Source organism: Anopheles coustani, chromosome 3 (genome assembly GCF_943734705.1).
Source record: "Anopheles coustani chromosome 3, idAnoCousDA_361_x.2, whole genome shotgun sequence".
In the NCBI taxonomy this organism is placed as follows: Eukaryota; Metazoa; Arthropoda; class Insecta; order Diptera; family Culicidae; genus Anopheles; species Anopheles coustani.
In genome coordinates, this window is record NC_071288.1 from 20,617,950 (window position 1) to 20,637,827 (window position 19,878).

The window sequence follows — 19,878 nt, forward strand, 5'->3', positions numbered from 1 at the left end:
TCGGTACATTATTGAGTCACCAAAATCGTATGTTGTGCCTGGCATCTGCCTGAAACTTGCCTGTGTAATTGGGCACCATGTTTCAAACCAAAATGGAACTCTTCTTTTGGAACGACACGTGAAACAAGTATCATAATTCCGAGTTGGGAAATCGAGTTTGCAGCTGTTGCTTTTATTATTGCCATAATTTCGATTTGATCCACATTCTGTGCATATACCTGTCCTTCTGTCCTCAATCCTAGCGAACACGGGATAACCTTTACGAAATGGCGAACGGTGCCCACGGGGAGACGTGTCGCCTTGTTTTTTGGAGCTGCAGCCCATTTTGGCGCAACAGGTTTTGCGGCTCGGAATCCTAAAAAAATCGTAGGAACTATAGCAACGACTCCCAATTGCCAGGGCGACCTTAGGTTCTCAAATCCACGGGATTTTGGATAGTATATACCGGCAAGTTGGTAGCACCGAGCGTCTTGGCACAAGGCCAGGATCAACAGTGGAATGCGGTTCGTTGTATCACCATATCCATTTATTCTACAAGATCTACCTGTAGTTTATTGTAAAAGAACGACTTTGGAAGAATTGAAATTTGGTTTTAGCGTATTCTGTAGGGTTGACCAATGCGGCATTTTAACATGCTTTCCCATGACTCCATGGGACTACGTGCCCTGGAATCTCCGTTCGTTTATATTACCAGTCCCGTTTTCATTGATTCTAACATTTTATGATCTATTTGGTTTATTTTTAGCGTCTTTGAATAGTAGACTGCTGTTGGTTTTCTCCGGCTATGTATTTATTTGTAGCTGGCAAGCGCTGAATGCGTCACGGCGGCCCCTCGATATACATCCGGGCGCCAAAAGCGGTCCAAGTATTGGTGCGGCTCTTGACGCGAGACACGCCGCAATTGCCTAACGATGCACGATCGATCTGAACGCGGACACACGCTCGCGGAATTGTAATGTGTCTTAGCGGCTTAGTGATGCGCAAAATTATCGTTTGCCGCCCCTGGAGGAATATTAGCTCATCCGTTGGTACAATCGCGTGAGATCGATGACGAGGAGCTTAGGAAACACTCTTACCTTTTCCGCCTCACAGGCGCATGTTGGAAGCATTTCTTAAGTGATTTGGAACACATTTTGCCATCAACCGACTGAAAGACAGAGGTAGAGCGAGAGGAAACAAGTCCTCCAACACGTGCCGGCGCATCGATTTGTTATTGTTTCGCGACGAGAAGCCGTCGTGGACAGGCCTGGAGTGGTCAGAAATTGCGTCGTCTCCACGGAGCGGCCTGCGGGTAAGAACTCGTCACGCCATTAATTTTCCGCTCGAAAGCACCCGCGTAAGATGAGTCCATTTTCATGCATCATGATGTGGTTGTGTTGGAGGCAGAGGAGAAGGAGTATTTAAAATCTCCCAGCGACTTACGTCTTCTCAGTTTCAACATCACATCGTCAGCCGTCAAACCCTTCCACTGCCTACAAACCCCTTTGCCTTGCCCGGCAAAAGGGATGATCGGGAGTAGTAGGTGATGCGGTCGTGGGTGATGCGTGGAGATGTTCTCCAAATAACCAAGAAAAAAAAAACGATCTTCAGCGCATGATTCAGAATACAGTTGCGAGGGCCCAACTCGTCATCGTCAGCGAGTATTCAGATGACCTCCGATGATGGAGAGTCTTAATAGAAGCTAAGATGAGGAAGTGTCTAGTGAGCGAGACTTCTAGAACTGCTGAAAGAAGCTGTGATGTGAAGGCTGTAAAAATGATATGAGGATTTTACTGCCTGCTCCCCTCCTGGACAGGAGGAGTTCATAAACTCCCAGACAGAACTGCGATATTAGGATGAGAACGATAACGTCAGCTCAAGATAATATCTCATCATGTTGAACCGGCCTGTTGGGTTGGATGAATTTTAAAACAAATTTATTCTTTCCCAGAGCCGCTACAACTCATTTGGAAGTTGTTGCGCGAATCTGAGGGTAATTTAATTCCTTAGAGGGGCACAGGCCCCAGACACTCCACCCGTTGAAATCGAAGAGAGGAACTGCACGTGAGTGAACATCTCAGTTCCCACACGTAGCCGTAATTGTCGTAGCCGGCTGAGTCATACAGGCTCAGAACCCGCGTGCCGTGCCCGAAGGTCGGAGGAAAATGGCGACGCCAAGATGGCGATGATGACATTGGCCCACTGCCGCCATATGCCTAACCCCACCCCCGGGGGGGTAGCGGTCTAACCAGTTTAGCGATGCGACCGGGATGGGACTTGCCATTTTCGTACGCTTTTGGTTTCCGTCGGAATGGTTTTTTTTTTCATGTGTGTGCGTTCTCATCGATGGGAATGTTAGTCGACCGGCGGAGTTTTGCCATACCAACCGCTCGGAAGGTTCTGGTTGTAAGGTTTGCTTGGCTAGCGGATGGCGGAGATGACTGTAAAGTGTGTCTATTATGATCCTCAAACCAACGGATGTTGAGGTTTTTCTTAACATTACATTACCTAGTGTCGATGCATATTATTTCATATCTTTGCGAATGGAATTACCGCACGAGGCACTTAGTTTCTCGCTTCTGGAGGAAACTGAATTGTAGGTACCCACAGATGTACCACTGGCAGCATTTTCCAAAAAGAGAACCCAGTTAGCATACCGGAAGTAGTCCGATCGGGGACGCATGATCGTTGATAGTTTTGATAGTTTTTGTGAAGCTAATTCGATATAGATGTTTTTCCTAGGTAGGGGTTTTCCGAAAGAATCCAAAATCACCCGGCCTTTTCCGCTTCCTGCGCCGAGACGCCGTAATAAAGCATCGACCTTAGCAATTATTTTTCTTCCTCTGCCGTCTGTGCCGTTTACTCTCTGCCGGACATGTGTGAAACAAAAACGTGTATTTTCCCCGTCGTTCAACTGACTGCGAGCTAATGGAGGTTGCTGTTGATGCTCTCATCATGTTGTCGGAGTTGTTTTATTTTTCCCCGTCGTTTTCCGTTCAGTTCCTCAATACTTTTCTGCTGTTATTACTTCTGTTAATAATGTTATTATTATTGTTGTTGTCGAAGACTAGTGCATGACATTGATCCCGCAGAGCACCTCGTCCGCTCGCCGCTGTCGGTTCTCGGTTGCGGTCGGCACGGCTCTTTGCGCCAAAGTGTACCCAGCAAATACGCGAGCGCACGCGGTGTAAAACAACGGTGTAAAGGTGTAATTAACACAGTCAGCGCTGGATTGTAGCAGCCGCAGCAGCAGCAGCAGCAGCACCAGTGGATTTGACAAGCTAACAAGAAAACTCGTGGCTCTCGATCACTAGTGTTCCGTGCTCAGTGTCTGTGTGGTGCTGCCACCCGCCCGGTGGTACCTTTTCGATGATGCCAAACGGGGGAAAACGAGGAAAATACGAGCGAGAAAACTCGACATAAAGCACGCGCGGCGTGCTTCCGTATGTGTGTGTGTGCGGGTACAGATTGCTGCGATGAAGTAAGTGTTGTGTGGAGAGGATAGGTGGAAAGTGTTGTCAGTGTGTAGTGTGTTGTGCATGCAAATAACCGCTTGGATGGAGTTTAAAATTAATAAAAACAAGCTAATAACAACGTCCCGTCTCCGTCACGCGTCGCGGGAAGAATCATTCACGGAGACAAATGGTTGTCTTTTGCCGCATGAGTAATACACCTTGTTTGCGCTTACCTCGTTGACGCCTTGGGACAAGTGGTGACACACCGACAAAGTCGATTCAGGTGGAGAAAAAAAAATTAAGCGAATACCCAAAGTGTCACAGTTTAATGATTCCCTTGTGTGACGCACGAGTGACTAGCAGATGAGAGTACTAAAGGAAGAGTCGTAGGGCGCACGTGTGTGGCGTGTCTAGTAGGATGTCATTAATCCTTCATAAATCCATCTGCTTACATTCCGTCGGTCGGGGCTAGGCAGAAGGTGCCACAAGAGAATACTACGGTCCCGGTTTGTAGTGCGAAAGTTATCCAGTGGAAAAGCAACACGAAACAAACTAACTTAGTAGGCGTCGACTGGCGAACATGGTAACTACGATCAAAATAACCGGAGACGGTGTTTTCATCCAATCGAACTCGTTCAATGGTGGCATTGGAGGTCCCGGTGGAGGTGGAAGACTTCAGCATCACCAGCAACAACAGTTGACGGAAGCTGCCCTGGGCAGCCCAGCGCTCGGTGAGCCCGCTCTGCCAGGGTCCCCGGCGAGAAATGGCAACGGATCCCTGGACGCGGTGGATAGTGCAGGTGTTAGCGCGGCGTCCCTACTGAGTGATACCAACAACAATCACAAAGGCTACCGAAATTTCAACCATCGCCGGTATCAGTCGGACGAAGGGCCCGGTTTGCTTGGAGTGGGACTGAAGAACGGTCTGCCTGCGGAGGGTGCACCCGAGTGCACGGAAGTTCCCGTCGGAGCTGAAGCCGACGACGCGATTGGATCCGATTCGGGCAGGAATCGGGACAAGTTTACCATATCGTTTCTGAACACGCACCGCTCGGGAGGTTCCCCGCACGGTGGTAAAAGTTTGCTCAACCACAAGTTCATCGTGTACAACAGCAAGAAACCAAAGACGTCGTCGGTGCTGCACCAGCAGTTCTATCAGCAGCAGGCGGATACAGGCAGCAGTCGGGGTGGTTCGCCACCATCGTCCTCGCCGTACCAGAGCCACTACCAGCAGTATCTGTACAATCGATTGCGTCCCTCGCTGTCGACTTCCGTGCTCAGCTCACCGTCGCTGTTGGGCGGAACGGTTGGAGCAGGACTTACGCCTAATCTAAGTCGCTCCGAACAACAGCACCTGCTCCAGCAGCAGGAGCAGCAGGTGCAACGTGACAGGGATCAACAACACCTCTATCAGAACGGCCTTTTCCATCAGCAACACCGGGCCCTGCTTGGTACACCACCAGCCGCCGTACCCGGGTGGGCCAAGTCGACCTCCTGTCTGGTGACGAGCAGTGGAGGCAGTATCACAGCGGGAGCAGGTTCCTCTACCTACAATCGATCCATCACCGGGTCGCCCTTGTTGCTTCTGACGCAGCACCCGAGAAGCTCGCCACCACAACCAGCCCCGATAGGCACCACCAGCGCACCCGGAGCCGGTCCCACCTCGTCATCCACTTCGTCGCTTTCCTCACCATCCACCTCCTCCGCCGGGGGGTCCTCCACGCCAGCTTCCGGTGCAAGTTCATCGTCCAACTCGCCACCTCCACCGGAAGACCGAGCGTCACCGACGTCACCGATTCCACCAACAAACGGTGGTGGCGCTGTTCCCACGGGTTCTTCAGCGCCGTCGTCCCCTACCCGGCAGGTGTCGCCATTGACGCCGCCAGCGCCATCTACGCCAACGCAGTCGTCACCATCGCCGACGTCGCCAGCACCGGCAAATATTGGTCAGTAGGTCTCGAAGAGTAGTAGGTTCCTTTCCTCCAGCTCTTCATCACTTGTTTGTTTGTTGCGAACGATTTATTTTTACCTCCTTGAAGCACACACTTTTATGATCGTATTCTCACTGCTTCAGGTGCAGTTTTTTGTGAGGTTAAGTGGATGCCGCGGGTTATGGCGTCTGGTACTCCATCGCAAATGTGTGACGACTTGCTTCGCTTGCACCGTAACTTCAGCTCATTGGAAATTCCTTCCTATTTCCATTAGGTTGCAACGGGCTTCAACCCTAACCTCAACATTGCTTTTATTGCATATGCCACACAAAGCGCCGCTGGTGTGGTTTGCTCCACCCAACAACTCCGACTGCTGCAATTGACGACTTTTCGGAGGGCGGTTTATTGTTGTTTTACCCTTGCATGAAGTGTGCGTGTTTTGTGTGCAGCCTTTTCGTAGCTGTTGGCTCGTGTGTACATTAATCTTCTGTAGTAGCTTAAGTCGTTTGAAACGATCCAGACGGAGGGTTTATTGAAGGTACTGCGCTTGTACCGCTCCCGTCCCTATTCCCACCAACAAGGAATTGAGGCTGGCAAGTGTCGCGAAACAATGGAGTACAACAAAAAAAGAACATCCCCTCTCGCCACTCATCGCCATTTTTTTACCGGAAAATTCCCACAATTCCACATCCCGCCCCGGGGCATAACGCCCTGTTTTCCTCTGGGAGCCAGCCACCAAGGGGTAGCGCTTCCTGCATTATGCAGCGCGCTCTTTCATCAAACTGTGTCGGTCGTGTCAGGGTGTCATCATCGGGCGAGAACTTCTCGACCTCGTTGCCGTTGGGCCTTTCTACCACTTTCTTTATTTTTCCTATTTCATTTTTAATCAAGCTCCTCAGGTGTGTGTTTTTCTTTTTTCTGATTATTGTGAAGGTGTGTTGTGCCGTTCACTCCGGTGGAGATGGGTGGTGCCAAAGCGCAGTGCAGCAACAGAAATGTCACTTTTATGTGCATAATTTATTGCAAACCACTAGCGTCCACGCAATAGCTAGTGGACGTTTCGGCTGCCGGTCGGTTTGGTTTTATGCGAGACGCAGCTTTTATAGGCTCATCACTATTCCAGAAGGAACTTCTTAGCTCTGTTGCGTCTCGTCGGTAGTTTTTTTCTTCCCCCGGACAAGGTTTATTCGGCCACAAGATTGAGGTCGTCGAGGAGCTCGTATTAGTTTTCGTGTCGGTTGCTGGTGAGCTCATACTACCTATTCAAATGTCAGGTTACGGCTTTAGGCTAGAAATGGCACTGTATACCACCTGACGGTTAGGCTAGGTTAGGTGGACACAAAGACCTCAAATACATTCGGGACTCAATATCTGCCACCAGCAATGACTCTGACAATATCTTTTCGACCACGGAATGATAGTATTTGTGTATCTGCGTGGTTCCCTGAATTCGGCTGGAATTTGAGGCTTCGAGATGGAATTCTATTGTGCCGTGTATCAATTCATCCAAACTGACATAGACATCATCAATGTGGAACGACATTCAATGCAAGAAATTCAATCTCCGACGAGAGCAACAATCGTTCACGAAATGAATCTCTGGAGTCAATAGCAAAAAATGTGAACAATACGCTGCGAGAAACCGGAAAATAGACATTTTCCATTCAGCTGCGTACGCACATTTTTTACTTCTTCTTCTCTCTCCCTGACGTCAATCCTTGCCCGGTAGTTTTCACCGGAATGACCAAATCCGCGTCGAATTCAGTTTCGGATTGAATCGTTCCCTTTCCGTTTTCCCTCTTTTCCATTTGGCTCCATCGCTCTGACCTACTAAAGCCGACGGGGGGCGAGGGTCGGAGAGTCCCAACGCGGGGTGGAAAGCATTCAGAATGTACGCAGCACACTACCAGTAAAACCCCCCCGAAGGTAGTTGAAAGAAAAATCATCCCCCGGAATGCCGACTTCAAACGAAATGCGATCTCTTGCGAGAGGTGGTGGTGAAGGAATTGAGCACATGACAATTGCGCAAATTAAGACTGAAAGGAAGCCATGCCGCGCGCTCACGCTGTGGGGGGGATGGGGTTGGGAAGTGTGAGGTCGAACCTTTGCACTGGTTGGAAATTTGTCGGCAATTGACCGCTCCCCGACCGGGCCTCACACCGCGCACACATAAAATATGCAACGCCTTCCAACGCCGCTAGTGAATTGATTTTCCATTTGAAAAATTAAACAACCGAGCCCCGAGTAATGTGAAGGAAGTGAAAATCGCTCGCCGGCTTCGATTCAAATATGGAAATTCCCCTCCCCCCCCCTCTCCCCCCTCCCTGCCAACCCCTTGGACATGGACAGGTTGGTGTTACCGCATCGAACCGATATGAGAAAAGCATTGCAGAAGGTAATGATAGTGGAGTACAATTTTCACACAGGACTCGCGTGGTACGCATGCGAGCTCCGTTTCCTTGTTTCCGTCAGGCCGACGAAGTGGCCGACGTTACACCTCAAAATTATATTTACTTTCACCAACCATAGAGCTTATCTGACCGGAAGCACATGGATTTGGTTGTGGCAAAATGGGGATACGCCGCTCCTTCCCAACCTCCTAATCCTCGTGTTTGTTGTAAATACGCACAAAATAAACAAAGTTGTTTGAACGTTCCCCAAAAGGTTCCGTCGCCCAAGGAACGGAAACAACAATGGGGTGTGGCATTCTTGGTTGGTTGTGTATGCAATTTTAATTTCAAATTCACACTCTCGGCCCGCTTCTTCTTCTCCGCTGCAGTCGAAGGGTGCTAATCTTAGCCATCAGCCGTAACCACCCCCATCGTTCTTGGCCTCAAGACACTCTCAGCAAACTTTCGGCTTATTCTTCACGCTTAGTTATGCATTTAAATCTTTTTGTTCTTCTCCATCCCGGCCAGATGAGATGCGAGAGGATTTGCAATGCAAAATACGCTGGAGTTTGTGCCACCCCGAGTTTGGGCGGGGGTTGATTTGTTTGTTAGGAAAGTGTTTGAGTGTTGTTTTATCTTTTCCTAGGGAAGCTACATTGTGATGCCAGTGGTAGGTTTCCTTGTGCTTGCCCAATGATTTTGATGCGCTCGGTCGAGTGTTTTGCATGTCGGTGCGCCACCCGCTCGGGGTTCACAGTTTGCGTCTCTTCACTCGCTGGGAGAATCACTCAACCGAGTGGGGTGGGGAGGGAAAAAACAAAGACAGTTAACCCTTGTGCCTTGTGCCGCGGATGACTCAAGAAACACCGGCCAGCCACGGAATAAAACATGCCGCCCAAGCAATGATGGGAGTGGGGGCCACCCAGTGCCGCCCGCCTTCCTTCGTACGCACGGCAGATGTTTTATGTTGAACGATGTTGGTAGGAACATCTTCCTCGGCCAGGGGTCCCCACGAAGTTGACCGGTCCGTCAGCGTTATGTTTCGTTAGCGCTGATTTATGGCTATTTTTACACAAATCTTCTACATCAGACACAGCCGGACCCCAGACCTTGTAACTCATTCGGTGGCGGATTGAATTTTACACAACCGCTGAAGACATCCGGACGAAAGGTTTGGCTAGCTTCTTCTGGTTGGGTAAGCTGCTTGTTCGAATAGAGGGGGCAGCCAAGGGTGAGTGGGGAGTGGAAGCCTCTAACATCAAAACAGCGTTGCTAAACGCCGGTAGCAAAGATTGTTCCGACGGTGCTAGATTCTCGATCCTATGGGCAATTAGCATTTCTTTGATTGCGTTTTTATTTGTCTTTATTTCACTTAAAACATTCAATCAAATAAAGTGGCTGTTCTTTCGTAGTTCTTTGACTCATTTAATTTTCCTTTTACCCTTTTCTAAACCCCCATCGAACGCTATGGGATTAAGTAAGAAGTTTCTCAACGCATCATGGGTGTTAGTGCAGTTAAATTTATCACTCGCCAAAGTTATCCCCTAAATCACCGTCAAATAAACGGTCCGTGTACGACGGTGACTCACCGCGGGAGGACTCCTGCACCTACAATCGATAATAGAACATGCAACAGCCGAACAGAAGGAAGAAATTTATTGCATTCGGTTGAGATTTCGAGGTAGTTAAAATTCCTCGTTCATGTTTTCTCACACTTCTTGGCATTTTGTTCGTCCCTTTCGGTTCGGTTCGGTGCGAGGAAATCGATGCCAGCCGTCGTGTCCTTCATTAAGAATATGGCCGCTTTTCATTCCCTCTCCTTCTTGCTGGTGGTGACTAACTCATTCATAAATCATGGCCGCGTTGCCATTACGACCTTCCTGACTCTGGGGGCTTTAATAAAACGTCCGATTTTGGAACTGGATTTTCGAGTGGAAACCGGTGCGAATGTGCGTGAAATTCTTGCACGCATCGAAGTTAACGCCTCGATTGAGTTTTTTTTTATTACTGTTGTATCAGGTTGGATTCGTTTGTCGACACAAACACACAAACTTACGTTTTGTGTGCGTTTGATTTGGGCTAAATTGTTTGGCATTTTTTCATTTAACCTTTGGAATGCGCAAGGCGTGGCGCCAAAGGAGGGTGAATTGCTTATTTTAAAGAGGCTTTTTGAATTTTTTTTCTGTTCAAAGGCAAGTTGTTTTAGTTTTGCAATTCCATGTGCTGCCGATACATTTCCATCATTTTTGGCGCGTTAGTTAGTCATGTGTGTGTTTTTTTTTCAGTAGTACATTCAAAAACCATTCTTTACTTCCTTCAAGTTTAATCGATCCAGCACCGGAGAGGAGGGTGTGCGTGTTCGCAAAACGCGTGCACACCCGCGCGTTCGTTCGTGCGTGGTGTTGTTATTTTTTCGTGCCAAACAGAAAGTATGTTCCGTTGGGGCCATACCTCCGGTCCGCCACCAGTGCGTGCACCCCACATACTGGGCATGTTGTTTGGGCCAAAAACCGTCTGGAGTTTGTCCGCGGCGTTTTACTTTTGTTTTTCCGTCCGTCAGAAGGTCGTGAAACAGCACCGAGCGCGAGGGTCAAACGCATCGAGAGCAAGGGGAGGGGCTTGGAATTCGGGCGGGTTTTATGATTCACCATTAAACTCGTGTTGGAGCTAATGTTAAATGGTTTCCAGTCACAAGCTTGAAACATATAGCGTATCGCTGCATTTCTATTAAATCATTCACGACAAATTATAATTTGTCCACTGCTTTGTCTCAAGTGTTAGGAAAAAGGAAATGGGATGCACAGGGACAATGATCATAACCCGTATGGATCGTCTCTCACTTCACATCTTCGCGCTTATTTCTCAGTCAAAAACATACGACCTCTTGGAAGTGCGTTATTTTACTGTGTTAACAATATGAGCTCATGATTGCGCTGTCTTCCGCAATCTGTCGGAAAAAGGTCGGTTGGAGCACCCATTTGCCGGTGCGTGTAGCAATCAATTCTGACACATTGAAACCGTCGCTGCGATGATCTGTTCGCGCTCGGGTTTTTCCAATTCCGGCAGTAAAAAATTGCATCCATTTGGTCTACCACCGAAAGCTGGCAGATCGGGTTCGTTCACTTTAATAGCAGTCGTTTATGACGATTTCGATGGTTTCCTTCGTTTTCGGTCTGCATATGTTCAAGCACAGCCGAAATTTTGTTGATGTAGAAATTGTGGACGATTTCCTATGAGCTCCATAGCACGGGATGCAACGTGATGAAACAACAACAGAACCGCCGCCATGGGCTGGGTTTTCATTAGGCAAAGAAGAAAAGAAAAATTTCAAACAAACTGGAATGTGTTCGGCTGCTGTTTGTTGCTGTCATTCGACGATGGGCTTCTGGCTTTTCTCACAGTTCCTGTACAGGTTCAACGAGCGAAAAGTCTCTCGAGTCTTTGGAAAACGGATATTCTATGTCATTATGAAACATTATCGATTGTGTTCTTTGCAGTTTTTTTCTCCCATTTACATTGGTTTTATTATTGTATTACTCTAACGAAAAACCCTCCTATACCAAAGAGATTTTTTAAAAAATGAAACAGGTTATGTTACGTTAGTTTGCTCAATGTACAACAAAACCCATCCATGACACGGAGACAGCTTCATATCAAATAGATGTGATTTTTCACGTCACTTTCTAACCCGATGATGGTACCCTTGCTGGGGTGGGTTTGGATAGGTTGGATGCATTTTTATAGCACCTCCACATTGCAACAACATCAGGAGTTTCCCCGTCCAACTGTGATTGTTTGAAATGCAGTCACATTTCTCCGCTCATCAAGAGACCCCTACGGTTAACTACAGCAGAAGGTGGAAAATGCAAGGCGCTGTTGAACATTCTGTGGTCGCCTCGGAAATAGTTTCCTTTTTCGCTCTCTTTTTAAAAGAGAAAAAAAAAACATATTTTAACGAAATCAAAACACGTTCGTGTCGCTTCCGTCAGCGTTCGGTGGTAAATCGAGCAAACGTCAGGCCTAGTGGGGCCCAACCCCCCCCCCCCCCCCCCCCCCATCCCTGATCCGGCTCGGTCGAACGAATGCAGTTTGTTTTGAGAGTGCAGCTGACGGAAAGCAAAACAAATGTCCACACAAATGTCAAATGGGGTCACCGGGGCCGGGCGGATGATCATCCGTCCACGTCACGTTTCTGCCCGCTAAACCACGGAATGATGTGTCCGGGTACTTTCAACATTTCCCTCCCAGTGGACGGACGTTTCCGACCGCTGGAGTGCTGCATGGCCAGTGGTTCCATCAGTGGATGGCTCATCCTTTTTTTTACATATAACGTTACATGGCACCGGACGACGAGATGCACAAAGAGATCAACAGAAAGCTTGCTTGCAGTTGGGCTCACTTTAGGCGCTTTTAAACAAGCATCAGAACCGGTTAAAATGTTTCGGGAATTGTAAATTAAACCGTTCGTTTTGTGGTCCACCTTTTCATCCAACTGTTTTGCGATACCGTTGACAGTTTTGGGGCGAAAGAGATCCAACGGGTGGGCACGTCCGTGCTCTGGGTATGGGGGCTGGATTTTTCGTACAAGTTAAGGCGACGGCACGGGCAGCACGAACGCAGCATGACTTATGCAATTTTTAAACGGCGCCCTCGGGCGACAAGCGCCGCATACAATTTTGATTGCAAAAATTACTATCCGAAACATGGAATAATATGCTGCGATAAGAGAGGAACAGGATAGGCACGTTTGGGGATACAATGCAGATTATTACTTTTTGTGTAATTCGTGATTTAATTTTCCATTTGGCATGTTTTACTTTTTTACTGCAGCCTAGTTTGCATAAATATTTAAAGCATTATTTTATTTTAATTTTACATCATTTAACATTTATTCTCCCTATTCTATCACTTTGAGGGTATTTTGAAGCGATGAATTATGTGCTTTCCATTAATTTGTTTATTTATTACATTCGTTAAACATCTACTAATGCATACAAATTGAAAACATTCTCTTACATTCAGAAACAACCACAAAGTATGCAGATTCCATACGCATTTCTTTTATAATTTTTGTTTTGTTACTTTCATTTAACACGCTTCACGCCCTTTAATTGTTACGAACGAAACGTACGTGGAGTTGTGGAGAAGGTTTACATTTTTATCACACCCTACCTTCCAACGTTTCGTTTCGTTTATTAATCCCGTCTTCAGCGCCCTTGTTGGTCAAAACCGAGCTGATACGACATCGGCCGGTCGCTTCCGATGGGCAAGCCCCACAGTTTTGCGTGAAAGTGAGAAAGTCGTCCGGTTGTCGCTTTCCGAAAGGGGGGAGTGCTCTTTTCTCTTGCAAATCGTGTTACTTCATGTGCGAGGCATCCTAAAGGCACTGACACTTTGTTTTCGCCCCGAGGAAGGGCTGATTTGACGAAATTGTTGTTTTTTTTTTGGTTTTTTGTCAGCCCACTGTCATCTCATGAATAAATCGCTCCGTGGAGCCATAGTGAAGCATTCCGACGGAATTCATCGAACGTATCGAACCGGCGGTAGCTTTCGTAAGGCTGGCTGACGAAGGGAAATCTTAATTAATCAACCGGATAGTCCAGTAGCCGGGGCGGGACGCAAGCTTCGAGATTGTCGAGCGGTAATAAAAATTAAAATCAACGAACTTGCGCACCCGAGATTCGATCGTGTTTGATTGATCAAACCGCAACCTGGGCGGAGGGTTTCGGAAAGGGTTTTGGTTGGGGGTGAGGGAGTGACGGTTTGATAGTGGGTGGAAGAAGCAACATAATGCTACACCTTTTTAAGCAATTTTCACCAATAATGATGATGGCTCCATTCGCTGCTGTTTGACTAACCGTGTGTGTGTCTCTTTCTTTTCTCTTTCTTTTTTTAGGTAAGTTTTCTCGCGCCTCCCGGAACGATGTGATGGACGATCGCCGCACGATGGGGTGTGTTTGGGGGGATGTTGCAGCAGGTCCAAAATTAAATGACCAGTGAAATTACCACCACCGACACGAGAGAGACACGGGGTGGTACGGTGGAGACGAGCACGTGCACCCGGCGAGAAAGATGCTCCCCGACTTGATTGTGGTGAATTTTTCCGATCGAACCATGATTGATGGCGAGAGGACAATGAAAAAAGACTGCAGCAGGCATCGAGTTTGTTTTTTCTCAATTATTTCCTTTTTTTCCATTGCAAGCAACTTGGATGATGCTCTTTTCTTCCGCCGCATGCATGTCCCATCGCTGGATCATCGCGCGTTCGAAAGTTTGGAGATGGTCGATAAAGTTGAAAGTGAAAAATACGGGAGGGGAAAACAAAATACACCGCAAAGCGAAGAACAAACCGGTAACATTATGCTCTGGGATGTGTCTTTCTTTCCCCGCCACTCACTCTTTCCACGTCTTCGATTTTTAACCTCAAAATTGTCTCGTTCGTTTTGCATACACCATCACCATTCCATTTGAATCTCAACCCCCCTCTCCTCCTCCACCGCGCTTTCCTTCGCCCGGTGAGCATATAATTATGAAGATGTGGAAGCAGTTAAATACGCATGTTTTATAAGCGGTGAAAGTGAAGACGAACGGAGCACCGCTTGCGGGGTCCGTGGTTGTGGGGTCGATCGAACGAAATTATCCTTCCGACACCGCAACCGGGCATGGGCCCCCAAACCCGGCGGAAACTCTTTCCCTTTTCCCAAGGGGGGGTGTTGCACTTTCTCGCGTCGCCGTTTCGCGAATCGTGTTCGGTTTGAGCGTATCCATGATAAAATGAGTAATATTGTTTTTTATTTTTATGTGTGTGTAGGATAATTTAATATTTAAATTGCTTTATGCTATTGTACACATAATCATAGCTGGCGCCTTTCAGTCGTCTTATCAGATATCTGCAGACTTTGCTGAACGGCTTAATAGTTTCCTTTCTTTGGCAAACGCCACACTGAGGCTTTAATACATATTTGATTTTCGAATTAGTTTATGTCTATTTACAACCATACCGGGAAATATGCAAAACACCAATAGTAAAATAAATTATGAAGCAAATGCGAATCGATAATAAAGTGCAATAAATATGTCAAATTTGAGATTTGACATTCTCTTCTCACCCTCAGCTGACCTTATACTTGAAGATCATTTTTTTTTGTTGCTCAAGGGCACATCCAACCTCAGTGAACCCTTCTTTGTCAATAAGAAATTCTTCGTCACGCAATGGAATAAAATAAAAATTGGCTCCATGAAGGCAGCAGCAACCGCTCATCGTTGGCTCGATTACTCATCGACCGTATTCAGCCCGCCTTTGGATGGAAGCCTCTCCGTATAACCTCGGTCGATATGATGACGACTTTAGAGGCCAACGTCTTCTTTTCACCTTCGGTGGTATGTTTCTCCGTGGTGGATAAAATAAAAATGTAAAAGATGTGTAAACCCTGTGGCCCGTGAACTGCTGTTGTTGCTACGTGTGCAACATGCTCATTGTGCATATGCCCTTGCCTCGTACCCCCCCAGTATGAGGATGGAGGGCAGGGCCGGCGAGCGGCGATTTTGGTTGTCGGTCGCTTCTGCAAGTACTCCAGGGAACTCTGACCATCGCAGTACGTCGCGTTGCAGCGTTACGGCACCAACATCCGCCCGATTGCGTCGCCGTATTGGAATAATGTCCACAATGACACACACACCCCGAGGGCCCCGAGGTGACCATGTTTTTCCTTATATCCTCCGCTTGGGGCTACCGAGTGCGTGCGTGTGATGACACTGTGGAAGAAACGGTCGTGCACGTCCCGGACGTGTTGGAACCATTTGGAGGTGCCCCAATGCGCATGTCGATCTGAACGATGACTCCGGTGAGCGACAGCCGCAACTGTTGTGTCGCCGGACGAACTTCGGACGAAGGTTCAATGTCACTACTGGGTTGCCGTCTTCCCTCCACTTATCCACCGGCTCCAATGTTACAGCCCCCCGTCTAGGGTAAAATATGTTGTTTCGTCCCGGCTCGTGAGCTGCATTTCGTGAGGACCCATGTACGTCGTCTTCGTGTAGGAGATGACTCATGGAGCCCATCCGGAAGTTGTCATTTGGCTTCGAGGCTCACGACACCGTCAAAGAAAACCAGCAGGGTGACCTGAAGTGCATGTTTCATATGTTTGTATGCTTCCACATCGTGCTTGTCCTTCTTCTCACCGAAGGTTGTTTTTAATCCAGAGGAAACATCTTTCAGTTGATTGTTTTTGGCCATTTGCAAGTAAATTAAGTGGTTTGAATTTCAAGTTTTTTTTTATTATTTACATGCAGCTTCGCATGATATTTCTTGCTATGTTTTGTGTGTCTCTAACAAAACTAAAACAAAATTATGCTCTGTTTTATTTAAAAGAATGCTCAAGATTATTTTTTTTCTCTCCTATCATAAATTTGTTTTCAACTGTTACCTACTATAGCTAAAATCATCCATCGAAACGTTTAAAAGAGAAAGCTGATTTAGTAATTTTCCATTAGCAAAATTGTCCCTCATGGTATTCCAAACTTACCCTACACGAGCCTGTTGCTTCGGGGGCGATGAAGCTTCATTAGAATATGAAAGGAGTGTTTTTTTTCGAAAAATTTTATGCGCTTCAAAAAATGTTCTACCAGTTTTCTCTTTTCCAATACCTTTCCCATGTTTTTTTTACTCACCTTCCGTCCCACATTAACGGTACAGCCCCAGCCTCGAGGACGACAGCGTTTCGCGTTCTACTTTTCAGGCTCGCCAGCTTGAAAAAGCGAAATCACCGCCCAGAGGAAAGAACGAAAGTGGCATTGGAAATTAATTTTCTCGCCACCGTTTAGTGCAAACGGCATCAAAATTAAACGCCGCTGAAAACGTTTGGCGGCCACACCACCACCCGCCGATCGATGCAGAACGGAGAGGCAGCCTAATTTTCCATTTCGTCACAATTAGCGGCAAGTTGTCACCGGGCTTTTCGGGGGTTCCACCCTTCCTTGTTAAAGAAAAAAAAAACACAAAAATAAGGTCGTCACGTAATGAACTGCATTTGCACAATGAGGGAGAAAAGAGGATATTGCGGCAGAATGGTTCGGTTTGTTTTTTCGTTTTCTCTCTCTTCAACGCTGACATCAACGTTATTGTGGAGGAAAAACATTTCACATCGTTTGGAATGGGTCATTTCGTTCGGATTAAACCAGCTCTAGCCATTTTAATTATGTATGTGTCGTAAAGCCTCCTCGGAGGACCTGGCTTTCATGTTGGATGCATTTTAGATTGCGCGTAGCTTTGTTTAATTATTTTCAAATCAGTTTTACGATCCCCATTTTATACATTTCATTGCATTCATTCGTTTATCAGTTGTAAACGGTTATGCATAACTTATGATCCATTTTAACTTCAATTAAAATGCTAGTTTAAAGTTTTTGAGAAGTATTATTTTTTACATACATTTTTCAAATTAATATTTCAATGTACGTTTGATTAAAACTGTACGCTGTTTGTTATACCCTTGGCTGGAGTTTTAATGAGTTTTCGTATCTCGTGCAATACTAGTCACATGATGTTTGTCTTCTCGTTTTATGTTTGATGGGCATGCTTTTATCATAATGTCTCAGTGTCTCTTATGCTTGTGTTTCTATGGCAAACATTATTGATAGATATTGGTGTAGATCCTGCTTCCAGTGCACTAACGATGTCTTAATCTGCTCCCTTCGGTTCTAATGGGATTCGTGCATCGGTTCGTGTTCGGTAAAGTTTTCCTCATTACACCCCATTGCTGCAATCATTATCCTCGTGGCTGTTGTGTCCCCAGGTAGACCGGAGCGTTCAACATTCCTGGCATGTTTCAACTGGCCCGCCCGCAACCATGTCTTGACTTTCGAGCCATCGCGTGGGGGCACGGCAAGGAGGAGCTCAGGGGGAGGGAATGAATATTTTGATGTCACGCCGCCATCGGTAATCACGGTTTCTCGTCTTTGGGGAAAAATCCCTTGCCCCCGCGTTGGCACTCCATTTCGGATAGGTATCTTCTTCGGTTTGCCTGGTTTCATCAAAATCTTAATGCCACTGCTCGAGAACTACCGAAGAGAAAGGTTGTTTGTGAAGCCTCCACACTCCACAAAATACTCTGCTTGTCTGTTGACGACGATGATGACGATGTTCACGGTGAACGCGGGGGTGAATTTCAAATTGTGGCTTCCATCGTTTCAGTTGTGCTGGGTGGTTTTAACTTCCCCTGTGTAGGTCACAGATGCCAGAAGCGCCCGGCGAAACGTGATTATTGTACCGTTGTACATGACAGCGTTGCAGATCGCCGTCATCTCGACGTCGTCGTCGTCGTCGTCGTCGTCGAAATGACACAAATGTCGACCAGGACGAGTGTTATGGCTACGGTAACGATTGCGATAACGAGCCGGCAGACGACCCGAATCGGATCGTCGACTTCGTTGTGACACGAAGGATGCGGTTGCCGCAAATCGCTCGTCACAAGCCTCGGGCTCGAGAAGCCACTTGAAAAATCTTTCGCATCCACTCGTGAGCACTACAGGCAAGTTGAAAGGTTGTGGGCATAAATTAGTGGGAAAAGCACCACCCGATAAATAGTAAGCAGACGTGACGCAACTTGAGGTCTCCTTCTCGGATCTGCCACAGAAATTCTGCAACAATCTCACACACTTAAAGAGATCGTAACGATAATTACAGCCCTTTTTACCAACGCCGATCCCGACCTTGTGGGATTTTGTGTGGAAAATAGCTGCAATGGTAGCTGAGAAAATCTCGTTTCGGGGCGCTTGGAGAAAGTTTATTTTGTGTCGTAAAAATTAATCGTCTAATTGCCGGCACGGTACCTACGAAGCACACCACGGACATGGGCTTAGGTCGAGCGGAAGAAATTTGTACCCTGGCTCTTGGCTGATGGCTCGAGGCGGAAAAATCTAAACAAATTCTCACGGGGTAATGCCTCCAACCCTCGACCCTTATCTTGCCAAAGTCAAGCTGTTTGAAATGGGATTAATTGTCGGAATCGGCATTAGCTTAGCATTTTCTTTGCCGACCACATCGGAGATGCTTCTTTGAGATCCCGCCGTAAGCCACCCGTGGCGATGCGTCTTGCTCTCACTTTACCCTTCGAGCCGGCCCCCTCTAATTGGATCCGGTACGGTGCACAACACTATTCGACATTGCGATGACACGCTTTTAATTAATCGTGCTGCCTGTGTTTGCCGAAGGTCAACGCTGTGTCCAGTGAGGATCATATGTTTCGTAGTCTTCAGGAGCGAGTTGTCCGCATGAAATCTGCCCAGCACGATGAAAATATGCATCCCCAACTCATTAGCGGGCAACGGAGGGGGTAACGAAGGAAACGGTTAACGAAATTTTCACATGAGTGACAGATGGCTACATGGCTTTCCAACAAAACTCATTCTACGCTTTTTCGTGAAATGATGTGGAGGTTTTTAATTAATTCCTACAACGTCTCCCACTTCTCAAAAGACCCCTTAACATTGCATGAATTTGTTTTAGACATACATTGCTCAAATGGCCAGATGGCCATCGGAACTATTCCACTTGTCATGTCCATCAGCTACTTGTTTATCAGCCAATTTGAAGAGAAACACCAGAATGCAAAAGACGAATGCAATCGATGCACGTCAAACAAAAGCGAATAGTAGATGTTACCCTGAATGGCGTTCCCTTTTAAGGGTCACCATTATAAGAGGAGAAGAGGGCTACCGTTGCTGCTATCCGTTACTGTCTTGGAAATTTGAGAAGCTCCAGTGGTAACAGTTCATCATCAAGTTCATGGAAATGGATACTTCTCATACAATTCTCGTGTGAGATCGTGGTCCGTCTGGAAAATGAGCATCAAGAGAGGTACCAGCCGAACATAACAGACAACTTGTAATGAGCCACATAATGTCAGTGCGAAGTAATTCGATAGCCAGGGACCTGGGACTCACCTCTGAACCCAGAATCCTTTGGAAAGCGGGCTTCAGTTGGCGTCCGCACAGGGGAAAAAAAGGCTTCCCTCCCATTGTGTGGTGTTGATCTAGATGGGAAACTGATCGTTCGGATTATGGTGAGGTTTTAAATTCGGTCAATATGTGTGTTCCATAGTCACTGTTCATCTGCGCCACGGT

At 47.0% G+C, this 19,878-nt stretch overlaps 1 protein-coding gene across 4 annotated transcripts in view; it reads left to right on the plus strand.

Annotated features, from left to right (window-relative positions):
• Nucleotides 1–19,878, plus strand: part of LOC131260935 (trithorax group protein osa) — a 60,028-nt gene that overhangs the window by 19,017 nt on the left and 21,133 nt on the right. Inside the window, exon 1 of one of the 4 annotated variants that reach the window (XM_058262796.1) lies at nucleotides 4,015–5,380. The exons of the other annotated variants lie outside the window; for them this stretch is intronic. Within the exon in view, the coding sequence (XP_058118779.1) occupies nucleotides 4,015–5,380 (1,366 nt within the window). Of the gene's footprint in view, nucleotides 1–4,014; nucleotides 5,381–19,878 lie in introns of those variants that run through there. 4 annotated transcript variants of the gene reach the window in all.